We start from the raw sequence: 27,059 nt of genomic DNA on the forward strand, positions 1-27,059 counted from the left end.
ATGGGAGAGGATCCAGCAACCTCCTGTCTGCTGGCCTGCCCCTGCTTCCCTCCACCCTGGGCTGTCCCTTCCACCTCCCCCCACTCGGAGATCTCCCCTTTGCTCTAACCACCCATGGCAGGGAAGGTGACTGACAGGCCACCATGCCGCATCGTGGCCAGTGGACCGTGAAGTCATTTTCGCAGGGGACTCCATGTGGTCAACCTGGGGACAAGCCCTAGAGTCAGGGCAAACCCGGCAGAGTTTGCTGTCAGCGGGGCTGGCCTCAGTCTCCCTCAGATGCTCCCATCTCCTCCTCCCCTCCCCCATGTCTGTTCTGTTCCCCCGGCCTGTCCACGGGATCTCTCAGTGGCTTGTCCTCTGCCTGCTCTGTCCCACCCACACCAGTGCCAGGCCGCTGTCATTGCTCATCAGTGGAGGGGCTGCACCCCCCCACTCTGGTCGCTCCACTTTCATGCTTGACCCCTAAAACCTAGTTCCTCACAAAAACAGATGGCTCTTTTGCCACCATTTAAAAGCTGGGAGACTTTGCTTTAAAACAAAAATCCTAATTTCTGGTTTCTCTTGGGAAATAAAAAAACCCGCAAACCCGGAACATCTGGTGATACTGGGCCTGCTGGCCTCCCACCTGGCCGCACTTGGAGGGGACGAGTAGCCGCCCCGCTTCGATGGACGTGTGCTCGCCTGTTCCGCACGATCCCTGCCAGGCCCCGCCTTTATCGTCTGTCACATCACAGAGGAGAGCAATGATTTCTCTGTTCCAAGCCCTTGAAAAAAGTGGCGGAACGACTGTGGTCTGTCCATACATTAGGATCCTGGGCAGCCGTGAAAAGAGAATGACGGTGCTCCCCAGGTAATGATATGGGGAGATCTCTAAGTGGAAAAAGCAGGTGCAGTGCGTCCTGTGTACGCTGCTATCTCTTGGTGTGTAAAAAGGGGAAAAAAAGAATATATGTGTATGTGTGTGTGTATATATGTGTATGTATATACATAAATATATTTGTGTTTTTTTCCCCAGCTTTATCGAGATACAATTGACATGTAACACTGTGTAAGTTTAAGGTGTACAGCTTGCTTTAGTACATTTGTATATTGCTAAATGATTACCACCATAGTGCAACTTTAAGTATATAATAGAGTATAATTAACCATAATCACTATGCTGTACATTAGATCTCCAGAACTTATTCATCCAATAACTGGAACTTTGTACCCTTTGATCAACCTGTGTATGTTTATTTGGAATGATACATAAGCCACTAGGAGCTGTGGATCCCATGGGGGATGGGAAGGGCTGGATGGATGGGGCCTGCGCTAAAGGAGACTTTTCATATTTTTGATTTTTGAGCCATGTGAATGGTTATTATTTAGAAGTTAAGTTTTTAAGCAAGAGGAAAAAAAAGGAAAATGAATTGTAGTCTGAGAGGGTCCTGCGGGTGATGAAGCAGGTGTGAGTGCAGCTCCTGAGGGCAGGGCTTGTGTTGGTCTCTGCAGAGCCTGGTGGAGTAGATGCTTCATAAACACATGTTGGCTGAAGGGCAGAGTAGGTTTTTGCTTATTTCCTGCCCACGTCCCTGGATCGTGGTGCCTCCCAGGGCCTAGTTGGCATTTGAACTTGTAACCCTTTTTTCGAGCCACCTCCGGGGAACTGGAGGCGTGGACGCTCACCTCTCCCTGCTTCTCTCCTCCAGGCATTCCTGCATCGCATCCGGCAGAACACGGCGGACTCGGTGGAGAAGGGCCTGACGGAGGAGAACGTCAAGGTGTGGACCCGGGGCTGGCCCCGTTCCCGACTGTCCCTGCCGCTGTGTGTGGAGCTGCCTTGTTCCTCCCGGGTGATTCTCAGAGGGTGCTCGGGTCCACCCCGCGGGCAGCCGCCTTTGGCCTCCCAATGGCTTGCTCCCTGCAGCCCCTGGAGGGCTCTGGGTCCCGCGAGCAGACAGTGCTTGGGGGATGTGAGGAGGACTCAGCCTCAGGGCCCCACTCCCCACCTTGCGGCTCTCCCCTTGCTCAATACAACCATCCTGTCTTCCAGTCTCCTCATGCCAGGGACCCTGGCTTGGAGCCAGTGGAAAATCCCTTCCCAAGTGCCCCTGGGAGCCTGGCACCTCCATCTGCCCTCCTGGCAACCCTGGCCCCTGCCCTGCCCTGGGTGTTGAGTGTCGAGGCTGGGCGGATGAGTAATTGGGTCCAGGCTAAGTCTTGGCTGTGGCTCTGGGGAGTTTTGAAAGGAAGTCAGTAGACCTTCTGTGTGCATGGTGGAGGCCCCAGCGGTCCCCAGGCCTGTCTTTCTAATGTGACCTCACTCTCTGGGAAGCCACCTCCAGTCCTTGGGGCTCCAGGGTCCTGGTCCTCAGAGAGAGGGGAGACGGGGCAGGGGCAGGGTCAGAGGTGCCAGCGTGTACAGCATATAAAGGGCTTGGTCAAGCAGGACATCCCCTTGTGTATGTCCTGGTTAATAAGGATACCTTGTACATTGACAATTCTGAGCCCAGTATTTTGGATAAGAAAGCTGAGGCTTAGAGATGTAAAGAGACCTACACAGGGCCAGTGCATGACAGGTCCCTGGTAGGTCTGGGATCAAAGCTTTATATGCATTCATTCATTCTTTAGGCAAATACTTACTGAGTACCTACTGTTTATTAGGTCTGTTTATTACAAACTATTACAACTTAAAAACTATTATAATTAAAATTTATAATTTATTACAGTTGGAAAAAATTATCTTTTTTATGAGGTATAATTCACATACAGTAAAGGGTACAATCTTAAGTGCAGGCTCCTCTGTGCCCCCCCCCCCCAGTACATGCCCCACTGACTTCTAGTGGCATTGATTAGCTTTGCCTGTTCTTGAACTATATATAAAAATTAGCTCTTTCATCATGCCCGGCATCTTTTGCTCACTGTTATGTCTCTGAGATTTGCCCATGTTGTTGTATGTAGCTGGAAGTCATTCTTTTTCATTGCTGTATAGTATTCCGTAGTATGACTGTGCCGCAATTGACTCATTCATTCTCCTGTGGGTGGATATGCGTGCAATTTCCAGTTTTTGGCTGTGATGACCGTTCTTGTCTATGTCTTTTGGGGGACACAGGCTCTAATTTCTTTGGGGTATATACTCAGGTGATAGATATTTATTTTGAAATTCTGTAGCCATTCCTTGAAGTAAGTATAACAATAGGATCTATCCTATGTGTCTTTAACATAAGCAGATTTAACCATGTGAGCTAGACAGAAGAAGAGAGAGAAAAATAACCCAACAGTGTGGGTGATTCTTCCAGCCACTTCATGTGACAAGTGTCCCTCAGGGCGAGTTCGAGGAGGACGAAGAGGAACCCTGGCCTTCTGGGACTGCAGCTTTGATGAGTGGTCTCCTGCCCCTTGGCCTTCCCTGCCCACTTTCAGGGCTCTCCCCCTGCAGACTGTCTGGTGCCTCCGCAGGGTCCATGGAGTTGGTCTTCATTCCTTGGGACCTTGACTCGAATGTCACCTTCTCAGAGAGGTTGTCCCTGGCCTCCGCGTTTATTTATTTATTTATTTATTTTTAATAACATCTTTATTGGAGTATAATTGCTTTACAATGGTGTGTTAGTTTCTGCTTTATAACAAAGTGAATCAGCTATACATATACATATATCCCCATATCCCCTCCCTCTTGCATCTCCCTCCCACCCTCCCTATCCCACCCCTCTAGGTGGTCACAAAGCACCGAGCTGATCTCCCTGTGCTATGCAGCTGCTTCCCACTAGCTATCTATTTTACATTTGGTAGTGTATATATGGCAGTGCTACTCTCTCACTTCGTCCCAGCTTACCCTTCCCCTCCCCGTGTCCTCAAGTCCATTCTCTATGTCTGCGTCATTATTCCTGTCCTACCCCTAGGTTCATCAGAACCATTTTTTCCACATATATGTGGATTCCACATATATGTGTTAGCATACGGTATTTGTTTTTCTCTTTCTGACTTACTTCACTCTGTATGACAGTCTCTAGGTCCATCCACCTCACTACAAATAACTCAGTTTTGTTTCTTTTTATGTCTGAGTAATATTCCATTGTATATATGTGCCACATCTTCTTTATCCATTCATCCGATGATGGACACTTAGGTTGCTTCCATGTCCTGGCTATTGTAAATGGAGCTGCAATGAACATTGTGGTACATGACTCTTTTTGAATTATGGTTTTCTCAGGGTATATGCCCAGTAGTGGGATTGCTGGGTCGTATGGTAGTTCTATTTTTAGTTTTTTAAGGAACCTCCATACTGTCCTCCATAGTGGCTGTATCAATTTACATTCCCACCAACACTGCAAGAGGGTTCCCTTTTCTCCACACCCTCTCCAGCATTTGTTGTTTGTAGATTTTTTGATGATGGCCATTCTGAGCAGCGTGAGGTGATACCTCATTGCAGTTTGGATTTGCATTCCTCTAATGATTAGTGATGTTGAGCATCTTTTCATGTGTTTGTTGGCAAACTGTGTATCTTCTTTGGAGAAATGTCTATTTAGGTCTTACACCCATTTTTGGATTCTGTTGTTTGTTTTTTTTGATATTGAGCTGCTTGTATATTTTGGAGATTAATCCTTTGTTGGTTGCTTTGTTTGCAAATATTTTCTCCCATTCTGAGGGTTGTCTTTTCGTCTTGTTTATGGTTTCCTTTGCTGTGCAAAAGCTTTTAAGTTTCATTAGGTCCCATTTGTTTATTTTTGTTTTTATTTCCATTTCTCTAGGAGGTGGGTCAAAAAGGATCTTGCTGTGATTTATATCATAGAGTGTTCTGCCTATGTTTTCCTCTAAGAGTTTTATAGTGTCTGGCCTTACATTTTTGGCCTCCGTGTTTAAATGTACAAATTCTTCCTCCTGCTCCACCCTGGGACTCCCTTCCTGTTTTATGTTCGTCTTTAGTGCTTCTTTTCACTTAGAAAACTATAGTTATTTGTTGGTTGTCTGTCCCCTTCCAGTAGAATGTCACCTCCATGGAGGCAGGCATGTCATTGTTCCCTGCTGTGTCCCCAGGGCCTGGCACACAGTAGGGGCTCAGTTAGTACTTGCTGAATGAATGAATGGTGAGAAACCCTAGAGGGAACCGTAGCCATAGCGACACTGGTGACCCCTGGGTGCCAGCTGCTGTGGGTGGTGAGTGGGGGGATGGGTGGGAGAGGGACTCCGTACCATATTTATTTTACTGTGTTTTGATTTTTGAACCCTGTGAATGCCTTCTTCAAAATTAAATTTAAAATGCCCCTGTTTAGGGAATTCCCTGGTGGTCCAGTAGTTAGGAATCGGCACTTTCACTGCCAGGCCCTGGGTTTGATCCCTGGTTGGGGTACTGAGATTCTGCAAGCCACGCCGTGTGGCCAAATTAAAAAGAAAAAATGCACCTGTTTAAAAAAACAAAACAAAACAGAAAAAGGAATTCATGCAGTTCAAAGGGCTTTAAGTCAGTGAAAATCTCCCCTAGTTCTTCTTAGAGGCCCTGACGGTTAGCAGCTTGTGTTATTGTCCAGTGGGGTCTCCGCTTCTGCCAGCATAGAGAGGAGTGGCCTTTGCGTGTGTTATTTTACACAAATGGGCCCGTATTGGAATCCCATGTGGCACCATGATCCCCCCTCCCCCCGCGGTATGTATCAAGGCTCATTTCAGGACTCCAGATCCGTTTCTACAGACCTGCAGATCCTTTTCACAGGCTCAAAGTATTTCAGAATATGGCATGTATTTAAATATAGCCAATCTACTTTATTTAACTATTTGACGAGTCCCCATTAATGGATATGTGGCTTTTGTCTAATCTTTTACTAGTGCAAATAAGGCTGCAGTATATGGTCTTGGCCATCCACCCAGTTCTCAGCCTCGGTGCAGTGAACAAGTTGGGCTGGACGATTCTTTGCCATGGGGGCTGTCCTGTGTGTTATAGGATGTGTAGTGGCATCGCTGGCCTCTACCTATGAGACACCGGTGGCATCCTTCTCCCCAGTTTGTGACAACTGAAAATGTCCCCAAACATTGGCAGATGTCCCCTGGGAGGCAAAACTAGCCCTGGTTGGAAATGACTGGTCAAAAGGTTAAATTCTGAAATGTAGAACTGTGGGTCAGATTGTACATTTCAAACTTTATAGGTTCCTGTGGGGAAACAGGCACTCATATATTGTTAGTGAGAGTTTAAATGGCGCATTTGGAACATCCTTCCCTATTGTATTTTCTTCTATCAGGTCATTTTAATAGGTGCCTGGAAGTACCCTCATCGTTTTAAAAATCAGTCCTATGTGTATGCCTATGGCTGATTGACTTCGCTGTGCTGCAGAAAGTAACACAAGCTTGTAAAGCAATTATACTCCAATAAAAAAAAAATCAGTCCTATGGTTGGACATACCAGGTGTGTCTGGCCGTGATGAAGATGTGATGGATGTCTTGGTATATATTCCTCTGCAGGCTGAGTGTGAAGTTCAGTTCCGCTGCTTCACTGGACCACGTGACCTTGGGAATGTTAATTATCTTCTCTGAGCATCCGTTCTTCATCTATGAATTGGGGATGATAATAGCTCCTGCCTCGTGGAGTTATAGTGAGGATTAGATGCCATAAGTGCATGTAAAGTTATTGGCACAGGATTAGGCATTAATCCTGTTTAGTAAATGTTGGCAGTATTTTTGTTAGTATCATGATTTCTGTTAGCTCCCGGCGTATGAGAGTGCCCGTTTTCCTACGCCCTCCTCGCCTGCACCGGGGGGTTATGTATTTTTTTTTAAAGATTTATTTATTATTTATTATTTATTTATTTATGGCTGTGTCAGGTCTTAGTTGCGGCATGTGGGATCTTTGTTGAGGCATACAGGATCTTTTGTTGTGGCACGCGGGCTTCTCTCTAGTTGTGGCATGCGGGTTTTCTCTTCTCTAGTTGTGGCGTGCAGGCTGGGCGGGTGGGCTCTGTAGCCGTGGCACGTGGGTTCCAGAGCGCGTGGGCTCTGTAGTTTGCGGCACGCAGGGTCTCTAGTTGAGGTGCGCGAGCTCAGTAGTTGTGGTGCATGGGCTTAGTTGCCCTGCGGCATGTGGGATCTTAGTTCCCTGACCAGGGATCAAATCCACGTCCCCTGCATTGCAAGGTGGATTCTTCACCACTGGACCACAAGGGAAGTCCCTATGTATTTTTTTTTTTTGTGCTTCATTTTGGTCTCCTCTACACCTCGATTAATGTTCTCCTTGGGCCTCATATTTCCCTCGCAGATCCTGTTCTCAAACATTGAAGACATCCTGGAAGTTCATAAGGATTTCTTGGCTGCCTTGGAGTTTTGTTTACATCCGGAGCCTCAGTCTCAGCATGAACTTGGGAATGTTTTCTTAAAATTCGTGAGTACGATGCCCCAGCCTCTACGGGAGCCTGCAGCTTTTGGGGAGTGGGCTTCTCCCCCGGGTCCCCATTCCGTCCACCCTTGGCCAGCTTCGTCTGCAGGTCTGTCTGGGAGAGGGAGAGACAGGTGGGCAGGCGGGTCCAGCCTCCACCCCCCGGGAACAATGGGCAGAGGGTTGGACCCAGCAGACTGGGGCTCTTTTTAGTTGGCTCTCCCTCCCTTTAATGTCATGTAGAGTGTGGTCCCCTTTTCCTCAGAGCTCTTTGCTGAATGACTGCGTCCTGGGGCTCCTGTGACCTCCTGGCTTGGCGGGGCCCCTCTGCTGCAGCATGACCAAGAGGATGGACTCGGGTCAGACACACCTGCATTTGAGTCCCGGTCTGGCCACCCACTGGCCACCGAGGGTGTCTGACCCTTGGGTGCCCCCTTGGGCTGCTGGACAGGGAGATTGATCCTTGTTGCAATAGCCACTCTCTTCCCAAGTCACTTAGAATCGTGAGGGGACAGCTGGAGGAAGGGGGGCAGCCTAGCCCACAGCAGGCAACTGCTTTCCTCCACCCGTGCTGCGCGGGACCCTCCCCACTGGGAGGAAACCCGCACTGGCCTCACGGGCGTGAGGCCTGGGCCAGACTCCTGTCCTCTCTGAGCCTCAGTTTCCTCCTCTGATGGAGCAGTAGGGATAATGGTGCCTCCTTGGGTTGATGGAAGGACTCAAAGAGGTAAAGCAACAAAGTGTGTAGCCGAGAGCAGCAGTTCTCAACCAGGGGGTGATTTTGCCCCCAGGGGACATTTGGCCACGTCTGGAGACATTTTTGGTTGTCACAGCTTGGAGAGGGGGCCGTGCTACTGGCTTCTAGTGCGTGGAGGCCAGCGATGCTACTAAATAGCCCGTAATGTGCAGGACGGTCCCCACAGCAGAGGATTATCCGACCTCAAGTGTCAGCAGTGCTGAGATGAGAGACCTTGGCCTGGAGCAAGCACTCGGTCCATGTCGGTGCTGACTTTCGTTGTCATTGTCATCGTTACTGACTCCCTTCTCCAGGGAATCACATCTGTATGGTCCGAGATTAGCATGGCAGAGCCGGGCTGCTGATGGGCTGTGTCACCCTTGGCAAGTTGTTTTAACTTGTCTGTGCCTCAGTGTCCTCACCTGTAAAATGGGTAAAAAACTAGACCTGACCCTTGATGTCCTTGAGGATCGAGTGAGCTAATACAAGGAAGGAGAGGGCTCCGAACAGCTCCTGGCCCACAGTAAGTGCTCACTAAATGTTGGCTATTAGCTCTTCACGTGGCCACCATTCCTGAGCGTTTGAAATAGGATGAATGTGAGAGCGAGACAGGTGAGATGGGCACTAATGGAGGGCGTGGTGCAGGGCAGGGATGTGATCTGCTTTGCATTTAAAGGGCTGCTGCTGGGGAAGTGGAGAGACCAGGAAGAGGACACTGCGCGTCTGAGATGATGGTGCCCATCGGGCAGGGTGGTAGCCATGCATGTGGTGAGAGGGGCTAGTGGCAGTACTGGTTAAGGACACATCATTTTTTTTTTTTTCTCTTGCCGAGCCGTGAGGCTGGCAGGATCTTAGTTCCCCAACCAGGGATTGAACCCAGGCCCCAGCAGTGAAAGCACCGAGTCCTAACCACTGGACCGCCAGGGAATTCCCCAGGACAAGTATCTTGAATAGGAAAATAGAAAGGATGGGAGGGACAGTCTTCCCTTTGGGTTCAGAGGAAGGAGTGAGCCCCCATTTCTCTGGAGCCAGGCTGCTTAGGTTCCATTCCCTGTTCCATCACTGAAAAGCTGAGTGACCTTGGGCAAGTCACGTCACCTCTCCAGGCCTCAGTCTCCAACTCTGTAAAATGGGAGTAATGATAGTACCTGCCGTATGGTGCTGTCATGAGGATGAAATGAGTTAATTCGAGTAAAGCACTGAGATCTGGCCTGGCTCCAAGCTGGTGCTGCATGAGTGTCAGCAGTGGGTGTTATTCCAGCTGGGGCACCAAGGAAGGCTTTTGGGAGGTGGTGGCATAGTTGGGGATGCCTGTGAAGTGATGACATCTGAGCTGAAAGTGGAATAGTCCATACTTTAGACGAAGCGGGGAAGGGGTCCTCAGGGTGCATTTTCCAGCTTGCCAGTAACTCCAGGCCCCATGTGTCCCCCGACTTCTCTGCCTGAGCCGCAGAGGTGTGGTAAGCAGGTTTAACGCACTGGCCAGTGAGGGTCTCTGGATCCTGAGTCCCCACTTGGGCTAATTTGCTCAGAGATGCAGGGGACGGCTGGAGGAAGGAAGGTGGGGATTTTAGAGCCCAGGAGGCAGCCTCTTTTCTATACCCTCTCCTGTGCTGCCCGGAGCCCTCCTCATGTAGCCTCATCAAACTAGACATCCATGAGGGCAGTGCCTACCCACAGAATCCTGATGTGCCGACGGTGGATGTTCAGGCCTTTGTGGGGAGTCAAAAAAACTTATTTAAAAGGGAAATTTGCATCATTATTGGACGTGGAAAATGAGTGTCTCTTGCTATTACAAATAAATGCAATAGAAACCAAGCTGTGTTACAGCATTCCATCTAGAAACTCTTGCCCACCTGAGTCTCTGAGCCTGAGACCTGCACTGGGTTTGATCAAAAGGAAGATGAACAGTGTCAGACTGGCTTTGGTGTCACAGCACACCTTGCTGAGACCTTTCCTTGAGGTAATTGGAATAGCTGAAAAAGGAGTCAGCTTTCTCCACGTATGATTCAGTGTTTTTAATTTAAAGTCATCTTTTTCATTTAACACTTGCAGTCATCACCCCGCTCCCCCAAGGCTCATGGAAGACGGTGCTGAGTTCTTTTTAAAAGCGGCCGCTGCTGTAGGTTGGGTTCCAGGAGCTGGAGGCCTGCATACAGGTGGCCTGTTGGAAGCAGCTGAAGAAGGTTGCACAGTCTCCACCTGGCCTGACCCCACCTGGGGTTGGGGGAACTCTGGAGCTGGCGTGCCTCTTCCTTCAGGTCGCCCTGAATCGCCATGAGGTAGCGGGGCCTTTGCACCCCCGTTGGACGTGGGCTGTCCCGGGGAGTGGGTGGACAGCCTCGGGCCGGCCAGGCAGCTGTCTCAGGCTGAGGGCGGTCCCTGGGGAGGGACTCACGGATAGGACACACTCACCACAGCATCCCCCGGCAGCCCCAAAGGGAGGGGGCACCAGGGCCAGCCAGACAGCATCGGGGTTGTAAGGTGGTGACTGGGAACAGAGCTCTGTGGACAGGCTTTCCAGGAGAGGAAGGGGCACATCAGACCCTGTGAGGGGCCCTGGCTTACAGACCAGCCCACCGCTGCTGCCCAGCCAGTGGACAGTGGGGGACTCCCTCACACCCTCACCCCCAAACGCAACCACTGACGACTGAGGTGATTGCAAACTAGCACTCAGTGAACCTTCTCTTTGTGCCGGGTGCTGGTCTGAGTGCTTCACGTATATTAATTCATTACAACGTCACAACAACCTTTAACGGTGGGTGCTGTTATTGTACCCACTCTACAGATGAGGAAACTGAGGCCCAGAGAGGGTAAGTCAGTGCGCAAGCTTACCCAGGCAGTGAGTGTTGGAGCCGGGATTTGAGCCAATGTCGTCTGACTCCTGGACTTGTGTTTTTCACCGTCTTACATGATAAAGTCTCTTTATATCATTATTAAGCACCTACTGTGCACCAGGCACTGTACTTGGCCCTGAGGATGGTGCCCTAAATAAGACAGACTTGCTTTTTGCTGCCATGAGGCTCCATGAGGAAGGTTAGTCAGTTGAGAAAGGAGGTCGTTTCAGATGTGGACCTGGGTTTGTGAAGAATATAAAATGCAGATGTGAGGAGTGACTCTCCTTGAGGTTGTCTGAAGTTGGGAAGTCAGGTTCAGGGTTGCTAGATTGAGCAAATAACAACACCCAGAACGGTGGGTGTTTGGATGAATTTGGATTTCAGGTAAGCGACAAATAATATTTTAGCATAAGTACGTCTCATACAATGTTTGGGACATACTTCTACTGAAACACGGTTTGTTGTTTATCTGACATGAGCACTCAGCTGAGTGTCTTGTGTTTTATCTGGTGATCCTGGTCAGGGAAGGCGTCTGTGAGGTGGTGACGTAGGGGATCTTGGAGAAGGATATTCCACGTGGAGAGGAAGCCAGGGCAGGGGCCCTGGATGGAGCAGGCTTGGTCCACTGGAGGAAGGCAGGGAGGCCGGAGTGGTTGGAGCAGAGTCAGTGATGGAGGGAATCCAGGGATGTCATGGGGGGCCCTGTCCTGCAGGGACTGCATTATGAGAGTTGGAGGGTTTAGCAAGAAGTGGTGTGGTCTGTGTTATTAGGTTTTAGCCTCTTCTCCCCACAACTGTGTGGACAGGCGGAAGATAGCTTGCAGAAAGTGACCTGAATCTCATACTCCCCTCCCCACCAGAGAGGTCTACATGGCCAGCTCCTTCCCTTCTCCAAGTCTCAGTCTTTGTGGGTGTGAAATGAGTGGTGGGGAGCAGATGGTCTCCGTGGAGCTAGTGTCACCCCCTGGGTACTGTGGACGGCAGCCACCACTTCTGACAATCCTCGAGCCCTCTCTGGGGGCTAGAGCCTCTTCCCCAGCTGTCCCCAGCTGGCAGCTGTCCCCTTCTCCTCCTTCACAGCCCAAATCCACGGCCACACGCCCCCCCACCCCCACATCTGTGTGTGTGCACAACGGTTTGTCCATTTCCTCCAAGCCAAACAAGCAAAGCCCCACGGGGCGCCCCTAGGAGGAAATTGAACACTTGGCCTCTTAGCTGTCAAGGGTGGCATTTCCACATTTGCTGCATCTTCGGCCTGCGATGCAGTTGGGGTTGAGCTCAATGAAAGGCGATGGGAGTGATGAAGCTCGGCGGGGTTTTGAAGAGGGGTGTTGCCATTTGCTAAATTTAACTTCTCCAAGTCTCAAGCCTTCTCCCCTGCCCTTTTCACAGGCCGAAGGAGAGGATGACATTGCACAGTGTGTCAGAGGAGGGGCTCAGGGAATGAGGAATGACAAACCTGTGGCGCTCTTATGACTTATTCCCCTCTCCTGCATCCATGGCAGACATTGCTAGTCAATCACAGCATTCCCCATGGGGTTCCAGAATTCTTCTCACTAGTGTTCCAGCCAGCACTTCTTATTGATTGGGGTTGGCATGTGAGAATGAACAGATTTGGCTGTGCTTTTTGGTCCAACCCCTTCATGGTACAGATGGAGATGAACAGGGAGACTGTCATCACACCAGACTTGGGTCCATTTTTTTCATTTTCTTCCCCTTTTAGAGTGTGCATGTATTAGTACTGTCTTCACTGCGAGTGACAAAAACAACTCAAATAGGCTTAAACAAAGAAAGGACTTTATTGGCTTCTACAAATGAAATATTCAGGGTGTGTTGGCATCAGGTATAGCTGGATCCAGGACCTCATATGATGTTTTCAGAACTTGTTTTTTCTTTGTCTCTAGGCTCTGCTTTCCTCTGTTTTGGCTTAATTCTTAGTGTGGTGGCAGAGGTGGCCCTCAGCAGTTTCAGGGTGACAGTCTGCTAGCTTAGTAACAAAAGTTCAAAGAGAGCTTCTCTTCACAGCAGTTCCAACCTGAGTCCTTAAGGGCTCTCACTGGCCCAGTTTGGGTCGCATGGCCATTGCTGCCAGGACCGGGAGCTCTTTGATTGGTTTGGCCTGGGTCACACGCTCACCCATGGTGCCTGGGAGTGGAGTGGAGTCAGTGGGGTCAGAGTGTAGGAGGCAGATTCCCCAGGGGAAAAACTGGGGGCTGTGACCAGAACAAGGGGGAGTGGATGCTGGGTGGGTAAAACAACACACGGGCCAGGGAAAAGCCGAGGCTGCATTGCGGTGCACCCGGGTTGTCCTGAAGAAACGTGGGGCTGGTGTGAGGGTCTCGGGCACCACTCAGTTCCTCCCTCTGCTCTCTTGCTTCATTCATCAGATAGTCACGAGGCCTGCGCTCTGTCTGGGACTTCAGTCCCCACTGGCCATAGCCGTGACCTCATCAGTTTGCAAAGCCTGCCTCCATGGAGCTCATGGTCCAGGGGGTGGTTGGGGGGAGGTGGACAGTGCAAGAATGAGAAATCAAATATACCGGGAGGCGAGAGCCACCACAGTCCTCAAAATCTGCCTGGTGCCTTCCCTGGTGGCCTTCCCCAGACCTATGAGTCCATTCAGCTCCCTTCCTCCTGACTCTGCCTGTCTCTCTTTTGCCATCAAAACCTACCCATCCACTGTCCCACCTGTCATAGATGGATTCACCAATGGGATAATGAATTTGCTGAAATAGTAACCATGGTAATAATAGCAACATCAACAACAGCAATAACAATAGTGGCTAATAGTTAAGGAGCCCTTACTATGCACTGTTTTACGCATTTACTATGAATTCACCTGATAACCCTCACAGCGACCTTATGACGGGGAGGTCATTACTGTCTATAATTTATAGGCACGAATGCAGAGGCTCTGAAACATTACATGCCTTGCCCAAGGTCACAGAGCTGGTGAGCTGGGGAGTCGGGCTGTGAACCTGCGTGGTCTGGCTGTAGAACCTGGACTTGCACTTATGAGGCTGATGCTGATCGTAGCCATGGGGGCTTTGGTGTCGTATCTTGGAGCTGTGCTAATAGCAGGGCCTCTAGGCTCTTGGCTGCAGAGCCGGACGTCAGCATGGGGGTTAAGAGAGGTCGGATCCTCCTGCCACTTCGCTAGGTGTGAGACCCTGGGCTCATGACCTTTCATTGGTTTCCCATGTGTGAGTGGGTTGAATACAGTGACTACCGTGTCAGGTTATTGTGAGGTGTGAGTGAGTCTCCCACATTCCAGGAGAGCAGAGGGTGGTGTGTCCTAACTGCTCTGTACATACTCTGTGTTGGCCATCAGCTCTGGCTGTGGGCACTTCGCTGCTCAGGGCATCTGCTCAGATGGTGTACACGGAGCCCCAGGGGGAGCTGGGCTGGGTTGGGGTGGCTTACTGATTCTGAAACCCATTCTCTCTCCTCACTGGTTTCCTCTTTCCTGCAGCCACCCACCGGCAGGATGACTGGGGGCTTGTGCAGAAGCAAGACGAGCTGCTTACTTTGCAGACCCACCTTTTCCTTCCTTAGCTTCTTGGGGTCTCCTGGCCGCCCCACAGCCCCAGGTCAAGGCCCTTCAGCCACCTTCAGCCCTTCCTGTCCTGCGGCCTTCCCCAGGACATCCTTGTTTGGGGTTTGGTGGGTTGGGGGGAGGTGTTCAGTGAGCCTTTGGGAACCGAGTATGCTCAGTGGAGACCTTCCTGCTAATAACTAAGACGGCTCCTGTCCCTTTCAGTCCCGGAAACCCTGACTGATGGTTACAGACCTGGTGACTCACAGGTGACCTCTAGGCTGGAAAGAGTCCAGCTTTGGGCTCAGGGGTATCTGGAGGTCAAGAGAGCTATCCCCCTGCCTCAGCAGTGCCACTGCTGTGTGGCAGTGACCAGAGATCTACTTGTTCCCCCAAATTCCTGAGTCTTATTTAGACTCTTCTGGTTCATATATACAGGGCATTGCATCTAGTAGGTGTGTAGAGTTCATTCATTTAGTAAGTATTTATTGAGGGCCTACTGTGTGCCAGGCATTGTGCTAGGACCTGGGGACACCTCAGTGAACAAGAGGATGTGGTCACTGCCTTCAGGGAGCCAACTGCCAAGTGGGAAAAGACAGATGATGAACAAATAATCTGGATAATTCCAGATTGTGAGAATGCTATAAAGAAAATGAAGACGGGGGTTGGGGGGGGGGTGATAGAGTACACCTGAGTGGCCACTTTAGCTAGGGTAGTCCAGGGGTCATTTGAGGAGGTGGCGTTTGAGTTGAGACCCGAATGCTGGGGAGTAGCCAGGCTTTGGGCAGAAGTGTTCCAGGTAGAAAGAACAGCAAGAGCAAAGGCCCTGAGGTAGGAACAGGCTTGGCAAATTCAAGGAGCAGATAGAAGGCCAGTGAGATGAGATCAGAGAAACTCAGGGTCACATTGTCTGGCCCTTGAAAGGTATAATAAAGTGTTGGATTTCATTCCTAGTGTAATAGAACACCATTGGAGGGTTTTAAGCAGTGGGGTGACACAACCTGACTTGTGTTTTGATTCTAAAGACATTTATTGAGCACTTCTTGTATGCTGAAACCTCACCTATTAAATCATTTAATTTCAGTAACAATCCCATGAGTTAGGGACTATAATTAACTCCACCTTAACAGATGAGGAAACCAAGGCATAGAGAGGTCTGGTAACTTGCCCAAGTTCACAGCTGGAAATGCACAGCCAGGGTTCAAGTCCAGGCTGCCTGGCTTGAGTCTGTGTACTTGACCCTGGGCCCTGCTGCTTCCTGAGAGGTCACTGGGTGCAGAACTGGGGCAAGAGTGGAGGCTGAGAGGCCTGTAGCGAGTGGGAGCGACTTCATCTGAAATCCCGCCTTGTGGTTATGTCTCAGGGTCAGGGTGTGGGGTAGGCCTTTCCTCCCGGGCCTGCTGGCCCAGGCGTCCGCACATCTCAGAGTGTCTGCCTTCCTGCCGTGACCTGTCTCCCACAGGCTCTGTCCTTGTCTTGCAGAAGGACAAGTTCTGCGTATATGAAGAATATTGCAGTAACCACGAGAAGGCCCTGCGTCTGCTTGTGGAGCTGAACAAGATCCCCACCGTGCGGGCCTTCCTTTTGGTGAGTTAACTGTCACCCCTGCTTCTCCCTTCCTCTCTGCCTCAGCCTTGCGAATCCACACAGACCCATGGTACCTGATCCCTTCCTCAGCTAGGGCAGTCTGTGTACAGCAGGTATCGCAAATGTTTTCTGTAAAGGGCTAGATAGTGAATAATTTTTGCCTTTTTGCGTCATACAGCCCTGTCATCACGACTCTACTCTGCTGCTGTAGCATGAAAACAGCCATAAGTAATATGTAAGAAATGAGCATGGCTGCATTCCAATAAAACTTTATTTATAAAAATAGGCATAGAGGGCTGGATTGGCTCTAGGGCCAAATTTGCCAATTCCTGTTCTAAAGTAATGATCCTGATAAGACTGATAACAATAGTAGTAATAATTGTATTCAATATTATTAGTATTATTTAATTATAAGTGAAAGAAAATCTGGTTAAAATTGGCTTAAGGAAAAAAAAAAAGATTTACTGGTTCACTTTCTTGGAAAGTTTAAGACCTGAGAGAGCTTCAGGTACAGCAGAATCTGGGTGTTCCAGTGACATCATCAGGAGTGTGTCTCTTGGTTCTGCTTTTCTCACCTTGGCTCCGTTCCCAGGCAGGCTCTCCCCATGTGGTGGCAACGTAGCCTCCAGTGGCTCCACGCTTATACCTCTCATAGCCGAGCAACTCCAGGATAAAGAGGGCTCCTCTTTTCTAATGGTAACAACAAAAATTCTGGGTCTGGTGCTTATTGGCTCAGCTTGGCTCAAGACCATATCCGTGAACCAGTTGCTGTAGACGAAGGGATTGGCTGGTGCTCGGATTGGTCACTTCTGGAGCTGGAGGGCGGGGTCAACTCCATTCATACTACAGGCCCTAAGGCTGTGGGTGGATCCCTAAAGGATGTTGGTTTGCACTTGTGGAAGTAAGTTGGGAATGGACGTTGGTCAGGCAAAACCATAGACACCCACGATGGTCTTTCCTACAATCGCACGATTCACTTGTGTATAAAACGGGTTCTCATTTGTGATCTCCTTGGAGCTTTACCGGCCGCTGTCTGTTGTGTATGAGTTGGGGTATACATTTGTCTGCCTTACAGACATCCCAAGTAACAGTGGTCTAAACAAGGTAGACATTTATTTCTCTCCCATGTTAAGAACATGGAAGTAGGCAGTCTGGGGGTGGCATGGGGGTCCCAGTGTCAGGGGCCAGTGCCCTAGTATGTGCCCTCATTGGCATGGTCCAAGACGACTTCTCACTTGGTGGGATGCAGTAAGGGTGGGAAGGAGGGCCTGCCCCTCCCCTTGTAAGGGCACAGTAGGAAGCTGCACACATCTGCTGATATCCTGTTGGCCAGAACTTAGTCACGTGGTCACACCTAGCTGCAAGGGAGGCTGGGAAATGTAGGCTTTATTCTGGGCAGCCCTGTGCCCAGCTGAAAATTCTGTCGCTTTGGAAGAAGAATACATTCAGGAACACCGCATAGCCTTTGCCACAGGTGGTTTTGACGACTCCAAAATATTAAGTGACTTCCTGAGAGTACATACTTGAAAAGTGATTGAGCTTCTCATGGGTTCAAGTCTCCGTCTTTCGCCTCTAAATTCCCTGCTCATTCAGTCACAGACCACCCACGCCCTGAGCCCCCATGCTGTTTTATTTCCCAGCGGCACACACAGGATTCAGCACACAAAAGTAGAACAGTTAACTGCCATGGCATAAGGAGTCTTAACCGTGTGCCCAGAGAGCTAAACTATATAGTACAGTTCTTAACTGCACTTCTCCCTAATGCACGGTCTCCAAGAAAATACTTCCAGGATTTTGATTCAAAATGTGTGTTTCCTTTACCCGTGAGTTCGTGTTGCTTGGCCCACTTCCAGTAAGCATCTGAGGCGGGGGAGCTTGGCCAGCTGATTGCCACTTTTGTCTCAAGCGTCTTAGGTGTTCAGGACTGGTGCATTTTTTGTTGGTATCTGCATCTTTACATTTCTGGTTTTTCACTTATATTCATAAGAGTCTGGGCACAAAGCAAAGTCTGGTAGTGTAAAGTCACACACGCGGCCACGTTTCTGTGGTTGGTCCGGGACTTTGAGGCAGCACCGCTCTGCAGTGGTCCTGCTGCCCAGGCTTGGGCTCCCTGAGTCCCACCGTCTGGACTCAGCTGTGTCTTGGGAGGCAGGAAGATGCCCAGAAGGTGTTTGCAGGGGTGCAGGAAGGAAGCGCTTCACTTCTTCTTTTTTCCTTCCTCTCTCTCCTGCAGTCTTCCTGGTAGGCCAGGCTGCCCTTTTCCTGGCAGCAGCTGGGCTGGGCCGGATTGGGCAAGGGGAGGAGGTATGGGGTGCCAGCACACACGCCATCTGTCTCCCTCCTTGCTGGCATCTCCCAGCTTCTGGCCACCTGCAGAAGAGCCGTCTCGAGTCTATTATGGGATGTTAAGGCATTGGGAACAGACACAATCTGGCTTTCCATTCATGATGTACTGTACACTAGCAGAGAGATGGGGCGGGGACTTCGTCTTTCTGTGCCTCAGTTTCTTGTCTATAAAATGGGGATAATTGATTCATTTATTCATTCACCAGCTTCGTTTTGAGCACCTACCAAGTGGTAGGGATCATTCTAAGTACTGGCGATATAACAGTGACCAAGGCTAGAAAAGTCCCTGCTCTCACGGAGTGGCCATTCTCGTAGAGGGGACTTCCATGATATGTCACATGGCATTTAGTTCTCTGCAGGAAATAAAGTGAGTTAAGGATGATGGGAGTTTTGAGCAAGTTTGGGTGGTGGCTGCTATTTTAGATGGCTCTTTGGGAACACAGTGTCTTAGGTGACATTCAAGCAGAGACCTGGGTAAAGTTAAGTGAGAGAGGCAAGGAGTATCTAGAGGGAAAGCACTCTAGGTAGAGGACCTGCAAGTGCAAAGGTCCTGAGGTCCTAGTGTGTTTGAGGAATAGCAAGAAGGCCAGGGTGGCTGGATTGGAGAGTATGAGAGGAAAAGTAGAAGGACATGGGGTCAGAAAGATTGAAAGAGGCCAGATAATGAAGGAGCATTTAGACAATGGGACGAATCTGAGAGTTTTAGAAAGCTTTGTTATTGCTGCGTAGCACGTGTGATGAATGTACTCACAGCATAATGAATATTTGCATATGTGTGCACCCATGGAACCACCCCCTGAGATCAAGATTTAGAACACTCCACTCCAGAAGGTCCACTCCAGAAGGTTCCCTGTGCCCTTTCCCAGGCATGCCGCTCTGTGCAGCCAGAGGTAACCTCTATGCCGATTTCTCTCACTAAAGGTTAGGTTTGCCTGTTCTAGAATGTTTCACGAATGGAATCACACAGGAGGCTTTTGTGTCTGCCTTCTTTCACTCAACATAATGTCTGTGAGGTTCGTCCAGGTTGGAGCATGTGACAGTACTTTCAATAGAATAGTCAGTTTTAGTCTGAGTGGGATGGCAAACCGTGGGATGGTTTTGAGCAGAGGAATGATGTGAACTAATTTGCATTTTGAGCGGCTCCCCTTGGCCGTGTGAGGGTAGGAGCAAGGAGACCAGGGTGGAGGCTTGTGTGAGTTTCCCAGGGCTGCTGTGACAATGACCACAAACTGTGTGGCTTAAAACAAAATTTATTCTCACAGTTCTGAGGCCCGAAGTCTGAGATCAAGGTGTCAGCAGGGCTCTGCTTCCTCCAAAGGCTCTGGGGAAGGGTCCTGCCTTTCCTCTTCCAGCTTCGGGTGGCCTCACGTGTTTCTTGCCTTTTGGAACCAGAACTCCAGTCTCCGCCTCCCTCTTCACACAGCTGCCTTCTCTGTGTCCTGTCCTCTTCTTATAAGGAGCCTGTTGATTTCAGGCCCACCCTAATCCGGAATGAGAATGACCTCATCTTAATTGGACTAATTATATCTGTAAAGACCTTATTTCCAAATAAGGTCACATTCTGAGTTTCCGGGTGGACATGGCATTTGGGGGGACACTATTCAACCCACTCTGGGGCTGCTGCAGTGGTCCAGGCAGGAGATGACGGTGGTGAGGGTGGGGCAGTAGCGCTTTGAGAGGTGGTTGGATTTACACAGAGTCTGATTGTCCAGCTGACACGATGTGCCATGTGGTTGGCTTTGGGGTATTAACGAATGGGAAGAATCAAAGATGTCTCCAGGGCTTAGGGCCCAAACAACTGTAAGAATGGAGGTACAATTTCCTGAAATGGTGAAGTTTGGGTAGGAGCATGTAGGAGAGATAAATTAAAAGATTCCCTTTTGGGGAATTCCCTGGCCGTCCAGTGGTTAGGACTCAGCGCTTTCACTGCTGAGGCCGGGTTTGATCCCTGGTTGGGGAACTAAGATTTTGCAAGCTGTGGGGTGTGGCCAAAAAAAAAATTCCCTTTTGGATGTGTGAGGTTTAAGGATGCCTGTTAGATGTCCAGGTGGGGATTTGGGCCTAGAAGCAGAGATGTGAGTCTCGGGTTTTGGGAAGGGAGGGGCCAGGCTGGAGATAGAAAGCTGAGTGTTTCTGCGTAAAGGATGGTTAAAGTGGTGAAAGTGATGGGTCTGGATGAGGTCAGCGGGGAATGAGTGTGGATGGAAAGGACGACCCAGGGGCATGGCTGCCATTAGGAGGTCGGGAAGAGGATGAGGATGACACCTCACCTGAATCAGTTCTGTGAAATTAGGATGGTTTAAAGAGAGGATTCTCAGAAGTTCTTCCCATAGTGCCTGGGGCATAATCTTATTAGAATAGTGAATAGCTCTGTATGTGCTGGCTTTTTTTTTTTTTTTTTTCTTTTTAAATGAAAATCTAGGGTGTTTGGGGTGAAGAGGAATTGGTGGCTGTGACAGTCCTGTGAAAACTTCTTGTTCCTGGACAAAGAGGCAGGCCTTTCTCCAGCCAAGCCCTGGGGGCGTCTGGAAAGCACACCCCACTCCCAGGCTCCCTCTCTCTGCCTGGAGCTGACATCATCAGGGCAGCTTGTGGGGAGCGCTGTCTTGGAGGACAAAGGCCTGAGTGTGAGCAGTGTGGGACCTGGCACATCCCAGCTGCTGCAGCCCTGATCCCCCATCTGTGCCAGGGCTGGATGTGGGGCTGGGAGCCATGCAGCTCCTGCTAGAGCAGGGACCCAGGGTCCCTGGGACTATTTCTCTAAGGAGAGGGTCCCCGAAAGATCCCCGAGAGGCAGAGGACTGAGCTCTGAGACTTGGGCCAGTGCTTCTGGCTCTGAGTGCCAGTTTGCCCATCTGGGATAGGGATCTTGCTTATTCTAGGGCTGTGAGGATGAACTTTACCTATGGGTGAAACACAAGGCACAGAGCCTTAGGCATGGTAAGCACACGGTAAATGTTCTCTGGTCTTATTTTACCTTGACTATAAGCAGGGAAGTTGTCTGCTTTGTTGGGAAGTTCCCAAGTGCTTGGAACTGTGCCCAGCACATAGTAAGCATACAATGTGTATTTGGAGAATGAATGAATGAATAAATGATTGGATGGGAATCCCTTTTCCCAAGAGTCCCGTTCCATTTCCATTCTGCTAGCATGGTGTTGAGGCGGAAGGCTGAGACCCCTTCATTGCTGGATGTGCTGGCAGTTTGTTCATTCATTCATTAGTCCATTCATTCATTAGTCTCTTCATTCATTCATTCATACATTGGGCACACAGTGAGCCCTAGGGACCCAGGACTGTGAGGGGCGTGGTGGGAGACCATAGACATGTAACTTGGTACACTTCTTTCCCATGCATGACTTTCTACTTTACTACCGATAGGTTCTCCATAAACAATGCCTAGTTTTGTTTTGTGTGTCATTAAAAGGTTTATGTAAATGGGTTCACACCATACATATCCTTTTGTTTTCCTTTTTTGCTCAAGAGCGTGTTTTTGAGGTTCACCCACATTGCTATACATAGCTTTAGTTCTCCCATTTTCACCACTGCGTAGTGTACCATTGTGGAAATCTGCTGCAAACATTTTTCATTCTCCAGCTGATGGATATTTAGGTTGCTGTGCACTTTTTGCTGTTTTCAACAAGGCAGTTTTCAGTGTCCATGTTCCTGTGTCCTGTGCATGTGTGTGAGTTTCTGTAGAACGAAGGTTGGCAGACTTTTCTGTAAAAGGCCAGATAGTAAATATTTTAGGTTTTGCAACTATAAGGTCTTTGTTACAACTACTCAGCTCTCAGATGCAGCCATGGACATTGTGTAAACAAATGGGTATGGCTGTGTTCCAGTAAAAATTTAATTGCCAAAACAGGGAGTAGGCAGGATTTGGCCCACGGGCAATAGTTTGCCAGCCTCTGATCTAGGCTTTGTGCTGGGTTGTAGAATATACACATTTCTTCCTCCCCTAGGTATTGTTAAGTTGCTTCCAAAGTGATTGTCTTTAGCTGCATTTTGAGAGTGCTTCCCATGATTATTTGAGGGTGGCCAAATTCCTTTGCTGTCCTTGGTGAGTTCTAACGAAGGTCTCCTGTCCCTTTTCAGAGCTGCATGCTCCTGGGAGGCCGGAAGACCACGGACATCCCTCTGGAGGGCTACCTGTTATCTCCTATTCAGAGGATCTGCAAGTACCCCCTCCTCCTCAAGGTGAGACGTTCCCCCTGTTCCTTTCCCCGATTTTGAAGCGACAGAAAATTCAGCTTTGCCTGGCTTAATCAAAAAAAATAAAACTTGTTAGTTCAGGTAGCTGAGAAGTTTAGGGGCAGCATTGGTTTTGGGCCAGGCTGCATCCAGGCCAGGACCCTGCCTCTTTCTCCCTGGTTCAATTCTGCTTCCCACCTTTCAGCGCTTATTTTCAGCATGGTAGCAGATGGCTGTAGTTACTGTGGCTTTGCACCCTCTCAAGTTCAAAGACAATGGGAAAGAGTGAGCCTCTCTTCCAGTAGCTCTGACAGAAGTCCTGAGAGTCACTCAGGCTTTGGTCATCTGTGAGGAGAATGCAATATTAGGAATGCTTTGGTCCTGAGTCATGTGCTTTAATTTGAACCAATTACAGGAAGCCTTTGCTTGTGCTGTTTGCCCTCCTCTCATATGCTTGGACTTGCCTCTACCCCTGACCCAATCACTATGAGCTGGGTAGTGTTGTGCTTTGATTGGCTGAGATACAGTCCAGTGACAGTGAGCAGGGCAGTGTCGTGTTCTGATTGGCTGAGACCACAGTCGGGTGCTCCACCCCTGAACCAATCAACCTTGAGCAAGCAAGCTCTGATTGGCACAGACTTGTGTCATGTGCTCCCACCAGTCACTGGATCCCACAGGCCAAAAGTCCAGTGATGGAGAGAGAGGGACCCCCTCACCCAGATCTGGGCTCTTGGTGGAAGAGGGATGCGGGTGCAGATGCTGGGGGGGACAAACCAGAGCCATCGACACACCTGCTGTCTCCCTCCCCGCCCAGCCACATTTGACTTAGTCTTGGTCAGGCAGACCAGGGGACGATGTGCTGCTTGTGGGAGGGCCCAAGAAGTCTCGATCCTCAACTTCAGGGTCAGCTTCCAGGCAGATCTCCAGCTGGGTGGATGGCTCTGCCGCCATCCACTGCTTTCAGCCCAGGCTTTTCCGCCCTTGGAGACGGTGGCCATTGGCCTGAGCCTGCCCTGGCTCCATCCTGAAGGCCTTCTGTCTGACAGCTGTTTCCTGGGGTCCCTGCTGGTGGATTAATTTGGCTGGTGGTGCCTCATTCATGCACCTGCGCACTGGGGCCACATGCATCTTTGCTCCATGAGCTGAAAGGGAGAGGGAAGGGGAAAAGTACTAGGGATTCTTGAACTTGCCTTTCTGCTGGAGACAGTGTTTGACAAGACCCTCGTGGGGGCCATCAGCTCTGCCTGTGAACACAGGCCTTTAACGTGCGTATCCGTGGGTGGTGGGACCCAGCTCTCCCTGCGCCTCCTCTGGCCTGCTGCTGTTTATGCCTCCCAGGGAGGTGAAAGAACCATCTGCAGTTGTTCTTGCAGCTGCTTTGATCCCCAGACAGGTGTTGGAAATGCCATAAGTAGCTCAGCTCTTCATCTTGGTGCTGAAGAAGCTCCAGGTGGAACTTGTAAATTGGTAACCTGTGGACTGCAGTGGACCTGCAGATGTGCTTCACTTGATTTGTTTGGTGTGTTTTCCAAACTTGAATCAGTTGCCGGCATTTAAGAGGTAGTATTCTGCAGTGGTTTAGGGCAGGGGTTGGCAAAACTGTGGCCTGTGAGCCAGATCCAGCCCATGGGCTGTTTTCGTACAATCCATGAGCTAAGAATGGTGTTCACATTTTTTTAAGGGTTGTTAAAAAAGCCCCCAAAACAAGCAAAGAAGAATATGTGACAGAGACCAGATGTGGCCAGCAAAGCCTAAAATATTTAGTCTGGCCATTTACAGAAAAAATTTGCTGACCCCTGGATTAGAGCCAGGCTTTGCAGTCACAGGCTGTCTGGGTTTGAATTCTAGCTCTGCCATTTACTGGCTGCTTAACCTTGGGAAAGTCACTTCCCTGGACCTCAGTTTCCCTGTCTGTAATACAGTGTTTGTATTAATAGTACTGATAGGGTTGATATGATGATTAAACCTTTATTTACTTAATTCTTACAGCAACTCAGTGAAGTAGGCACTGTATCAGCCCCCTTTTAGAGATGAGGCACAGAGGCACAGACGAGGGAAGTGGCCCGTTCAAGGTCTCACGTTAGGTAAGCAGGATGAGCCATGATTGGAACCTGGGCAGTCTGATTCTAGGGTTCTGCGCCCTAACCATCAGGCTACACTGCCTGTTGGGAAGCACTTTGGAGAGTTAAGCCGCCGAAGTGCTGGGGTGTCAGGGATGCTGACCTTCTCAGTTCCCTAGGTGGGGGTCTGGGAAGGTTGGTGGCCTTGTGTTTTGTGGCTTGGTGGCTAGTTTGCTCCTTCTTTCCTGGGTTTCAAAACCTTGAATATCTGACCCATTGGAAGAATCGCCAGCTATAGCCCCAGACCCCATCCAAGGTTCCCTAGGTATTAACACTTTGGTTTCTGGATCTTGGGAAAGTCTGGTATCCCAGTGGCCACTTGGAGTGGCAGTTTCCGTAATGTATTTTGGGGAATATACATTATACATATAATGTTATATATGCATATAACATTATGTATGTTATACATATATAACATTGTATGTATAATATGTATAAATGTATAAATTATGTACATATATATAAATTATATGTATAACATTATACATATAATTTGGGGAATATGCATATACATATAATGTATTTTGGGGAACCACCCCGGCAGTGGGGCTGGACCTGTATGTCCTGGCGGACTCTAAGCTCTCGATGTGAAGTCCAGGTGTTTCTGAGGCCTGCTCAGCCCCAGGGGCCACAGTCTGGCCCGGTGAGATTCCTGGGCTCTGGATTCCCAGGAGAGCAGAGAGAGAGAGAGACAGAGCCCGCTGGCAATTGATGGAGGAGTAACTGCCCACAGGAAACAATGAGGAAGCGGAGCTGTGAGTTTTCCTCCAGACCAAATGGCTGTTTACACGTCCCGTTTCCTCCATCTCCAGCTGTGTTTATCCGGGGCTCAGAGAGCACTGGGGCACCTGCCAGCAGGGCCTGAGATTCCTGTGGGGACATGCCATGCTCCCCGCCCGACAGAATTGCTCAGAGTGTCCTGGCCTTTGGCACCCACAGCTGGAATGTTTGCATCAGAAAACAGCTGGGATTGAGGGGAACGCTACGTACCCCTCCTGAGTTCCTTTTTTCTGTCACATTTTCCAGTGGATTTTCAAAGATGATCCTATGAGCTTGGGGCAGCTGAGCCCGAACCCTCAGTCCTGCCCACACCCCCTCCGATTCTGACGCCCTCACAGATGTCCCTGTGGCCTTCTGAGCCCCCTTGTTTGAGCTGAACTTTGAATTGAGTAGGCGAAAAGGGTCAAGGAGCCTGGGTGGGAAGGGGGACGAGGCGAAAATGAAAGTCTCTTTGGGAATAGCCCCAAAAAGCTGAACTTGAAACATTGCCTAAGAATAGCCGGAACATTCTATTTCAGCCTTCGGCCCAGGTCTGGGATAGCCAGTTGGCATTTTCAGGCTTTGCTGAGTTTTCCATCACCGTTTCCCAGAAAATGATTCAGGTTTGGGGTGATGCCCCTGGTGCTCAAATGGCAAGTGCCCGAGGGGAGACCCACTGTCACGGACCCTTTTAGCTATTGCCTGGTGACGTGCAGATCTCGCTGGCGTGCGCACCAGCTGCTGGCACGGCTCAGGGCCACAGTCGTGAGCAAGACAGACCCGGTGCCTGTCTCTTGGAGCTTCAGTCTCGGACTGGACCCACAAGGGCCTGGTATGTAATGGAAGCGGGTTGAGGCCGGCAGAGGGCAAACAGGAGGGGCACGTGTGTCTAAAGGGGCAGCTTCCCCTCCAGTCCCCTGTTCCCTTTGTCTCCTGCCTCTCTGACGCCTTCCTTTCAGTCTCCTTTGCTGATTCGTCACCTTCCAGGCCTCCAAGTGTAGGTGGGCTCAGTCCATGGGCCTTTTTTCTATCCAGATTTGCACCTGCGGTGGCCTCATCCATTCCATGCCCCACCCCCCTTTTAAAGTATATTCCAAAGTTGTGCAACCATCACCACAGTAATTTTAGAACATTTGCATCACCCCCAAGAGAAACTCTGGATCCACGAACAGTCACTTCCCTTTTCCCTCCTCCCTGCAGCCCCCGGCAAGCACTCATCTACTTTCTGTCTCTGTGAATTTGCCTACTCTGGGCATTTCATATGAGTGGAATCATATAATGTGTAGCTTTTTGTGTCTGGCTTCTTTCACTTAGCGCAGTGTTTTCAAGGTTCATCCATGTTGTAGTATACATCACCACTTTATTCCTTTCTGTGGCGGAATAATATTCCATTGTGTGGGTATACCATGTTTTGTTTATCCGTTCATCAGTTGATGGGCGCTTGGGTTGTTTCCACTTTCTGGAGATTATGAATAATGCTGCTGTGAACATCCACGTAGAAGTTTCTAGGTGGACATTCCCATGGCTTTAGACCCCGTCTCTGTCCGATGACTTCCAGCCTGGACCTCTCGCCTAAACCTGGTCTTGTTCTCCTGCCCACTTGACTTCTCCGCTT

At 49.7% G+C, this 27,059-nt stretch overlaps 1 protein-coding gene across 2 annotated transcripts in view; it reads left to right on the forward strand.

Moving 5' to 3' along the window:
* The window catches only part of PREX1 (phosphatidylinositol-3,4,5-trisphosphate dependent Rac exchange factor 1), a 192,380-nt gene that overhangs the window by 78,544 nt on the left and 86,777 nt on the right, over positions 1–27,059 (forward strand). For both annotated transcript variants that reach the window (XR_014254955.1, XM_082430786.1), the window contains exons 2-5: positions 1,692–1,763; positions 7,220–7,342; positions 15,927–16,031; positions 22,470–22,571. Coding sequence is in view for 1 of the 2 variants with exons in the window: in XM_082430786.1 (XP_082286912.1) it covers positions 1,692–1,763; positions 7,220–7,342; positions 15,927–16,031; positions 22,470–22,571 (402 nt within the window). In the remaining variant the exon portion in view is untranslated. The remainder of the gene's footprint in view (positions 1–1,691; positions 1,764–7,219; positions 7,343–15,926; positions 16,032–22,469; positions 22,572–27,059) is intronic.

Source organism: Balaenoptera physalus (assembly GCF_965194825.1).
Source record: "Balaenoptera physalus genome assembly, chromosome: 16".
NCBI lineage: Eukaryota > Metazoa > Chordata > Mammalia > Artiodactyla > Balaenopteridae > Balaenoptera > Balaenoptera physalus.